The sequence below is a fragment of the Octopus bimaculoides genome, chromosome 9 (assembly GCF_001194135.2).
Source record: "Octopus bimaculoides isolate UCB-OBI-ISO-001 chromosome 9, ASM119413v2, whole genome shotgun sequence".
NCBI lineage: Eukaryota > Metazoa > Mollusca > Cephalopoda > Octopoda > Octopodidae > Octopus > Octopus bimaculoides.
The window spans coordinates 44,272,188-44,275,657 of NC_068989.1; the positions used below are offsets into that span (position 1 = coordinate 44,272,188).

The 3,470-nt window shown below is 29.3% G+C and overlaps 1 protein-coding gene across 3 annotated transcripts in view; it reads right to left on the reverse strand.

Moving 5' to 3' along the window:
• Window positions 1–6: 6 nt before the first annotated feature.
• Window positions 7–3,470, reverse strand: part of LOC106873285 (protein timeless) — a 64,414-nt gene continuing 60,950 nt past the window's right edge. For all 3 annotated transcript variants that reach the window (XM_052970667.1, XM_014920595.2, XM_052970668.1), the window contains one exon: window positions 7–2,931. In XM_052970667.1, coding sequence (XP_052826627.1) covers window positions 2,874–2,931 — 58 coding nt within the window. In that variant the 3' untranslated portion in view covers window positions 7–2,873. The remainder of the gene's footprint in view (window positions 2,932–3,470) is intronic.

The following is a 3,470-nucleotide window of genomic DNA, read 5'->3' on the forward strand; positions in this document are numbered from 1 at the left end:
ACACATATATATATATATATATATATATATATACTGGCGTTAGGAAGGGCATCCAGCTGTAGAAACTCTGCCAAATCAGACTGGAGCCTGGTGTTGCCATCCGGTTTCACCAGTCCTCAGTCAAATCGCCCAACCCATGCTAGCATGGAAAGCGGACGTTAAACGATGATGATGATGATATATATATATATATATGGTAGTTATATAAATATATAATATATATATATAGATATACATATATTCTTTTACTTGTTTCAGTCATTTGATTGCGGCCATGCTAGAGCAAGGCCTTTATACATATGTATGTATATGTATATATGCATGTATGTTAACATATCACTTGTACTAAAATATTTTAAAACATAATCTCATTATGTAATAAAAAGGAGAATTTTAACTGACCAATTAAAAGACCAATTATGTAGAGGAAGGGAAAAAGCCAATTGAATGAAGTTCCAGCATATTACTGGTACTTAGACTATTGACGCTGGACATAATAAAATGCAAAGTTAAGTCTGCTGGGGTATGGGGGCATTTTTAAATTTGAAACTATGAAGTGGCAACTTTAATTATCATCCTATTTATTATAATAACAGCATTAACATCAACAAAGAACAATAATAATAGTAACGATAGTAATAATAATAACAATAATAATAATAATAATAATAATAATAATAATAATAATAATATCACAATAGCTCCCTGTAATATGTTATGTCACTACATTATGGTGACAGTTCACATTTTGGTGCCAATTAAGAGATTTAAAATATTAAGATGCCTAATTAACATTTTTCTTATTTTCCTGTCATTTTTGGTTTAAAAAAAAAATCAAAAACAAACAAAAAAAATTTTGATGATGGTTTCTGTTTATGAATGAACTGTAATGAAAAGAAATGAATGAACTGATGTGATTGTTCTCATGTGACTATTACTACTACACATACACACACATGCAACACTTTCACAGATAATTACATACATACATACATACATACATACATACATTACATACATACATATATTACATACTTACATACATTACATACATACATATATTACATACTTACATACATTACATGCATACATACATACATTACATACATTACATACATACATGCATACATGCATACATACATACATAGACATACATATGCAACAGTAACATATTAATTTAGTGTTTTTGGTTCTTTTAATTAGTGTGAGGAAAAAAGGTGGTACTTCATTGAGCTCACCAGTCACCAAAGGGATGAGCTCGACGTTCAGACTGAGTCACTATGTGTCAGGTGAACAACTAACATATGCTTACAATGTATAAATTTTACACCATCATATAAATGCATGGCATTTTATAACTAAGAGAAAATCTAAGAATTTACTTTATTATAATGTGCAGCACATACTCTGTTTGTTTTTACGTGAAGTTACATATAAAAACAATTTAATATTATATTTCTTAGTAAAGTACATATTTATTAACTTTTACTAAGAAAAAGTTGATATATAATGTGCCAATACGTGAATCTCTTGGACTTCAAACCACTCTCTTACTTCTGCTAAATATATATATATATATATATATATATATATATATTATTTATTTATTTAAAGGGCACAATACATGTATTTAAGCACTACTAATAATTTTATATCCTTCAGGAATACTTTTTTGTTGAATTTTCTATCACAGTACAGTACATTATATATATATATATATATATATATATATATATAACTGGTTGAATAAGTCTTCAAGCAAAACTTTGAATCCCACTCAATATATATATATGAAGCCTTGGGCCAACAGGCTTTGAGATCTGACAATATGCCATAAAGCTGGGAAACCTAAAATAATCTCATAAACTGGCCTTTCCCATTTTTAATATATACAATGACCTCTGAGTGGATGAAAGGCAAAGTTGACCTCAGTGGAGTTTGAACTAAGAATATAAAAATGAATGAAACCCGCTAAGCAATTTTGTCTGACAGCTTGCCACCTTCACACACACAGAGTAATAAGACAATGTATATTGTAGAAATGTTTAATAGATGTTCCTAACTCATTTGTAAAGTATTTCCAATCTTCTATTTCATATTTTTTCACACTGTTTACTAACATAGTATAATTTGTGCATTATTTCATACAGGAAATAATTATATTGCTCCACACACTGTTTTAATATGGTCACTGTTGCAGCTGCATGCATTGGACCTCTCCCTCTCATAGAAGCACAAACACACATGCATACATACACACACACGTACCTGCATTCAATATACATGCTTACACATATACCAACACTAATAAAGAAAGAAATCTAACAAAAGATTTGGCAATGTGGAAAGAAGAAAATATTGAAAAGTATAAAGTCTGTCTGATGAATAAAAAAAGAAAAAATAAATACCAAGTAACTTGATAAATGTAAATTAGTTTTCTTTTAAAAATTAACAAAAAAAAAGAGATATTTTACTCAAATTGGTATAAATTTTTCCTAAAGTCCTCTCCTCCAAAATGATTCTACTACCAAATATTTTCTTTTATTTAAATGGTTTGTATTTGTATTTTGGTCAGAATTTTGTTTTCTTTCTCAAATGAAATTGTTTTAAACATATTTTTATTTCATATATTGTTTGTTTGTTAATTTTTTTTTCATTTTGGCTTGTTTGTTCCACTGTGGGGAAAACAATTCCTATGTAATAATTAATGATCACACAGGTTGGTGAAGATGAGTCCAAGTTTTATTGCTATGATGCAATGCGATGTGATGTGGTGTGTGAAAGTGATGTAATGCGACACGATGTAATGTAATGAACTGATGCACTGTGATGATGTGATGGTAAAACATCAATATGAGTTTCCAGTGAAGAATTCAAGAGGTTTCGATGATTTGGTTCATGCCACACGGATATCCAATCCAGTTTGGTAAACTGAGGACAGAAACAAAATGAAAGTTAAAAAAAACAATTAAACCAAAGAGCAATGTTACTATGACAACACTTAGAGAATACTGCTATGGCAAATAACTAAATATCATTCAATTTGGTTAGCCTATAAAATATTTCCGATTTAGACATGAAGCCAGCAATTTTGAGTGATGAGCTTAGTCAATATCCACTACAAGACACTGGTACTTAAATGGTCCTTTATTTTATTGATCCTGAAAGGATGAAGGGCAAAGTTGACCTCCATGGCATTTGAGTTCAGAATACACAGCGATAAAAGAAATATTGCAAGGCATCTTATCAGACTTCCTAAAAAATACGCCTACTCATTGCTTCAGTATACAATATATATATATATATATATATATATATTAGAAAAAATAATAAGGTACTCAGAGATATGGATGGTTGTACATTTACAGATTTTTATTGATATGTTACATGTTTTTATAAATTATATATTAGCGCTTGCGTCTATCTAATAGATTCTTCAGATTTTGAAGAATCTATTAGAGTAGACGCAA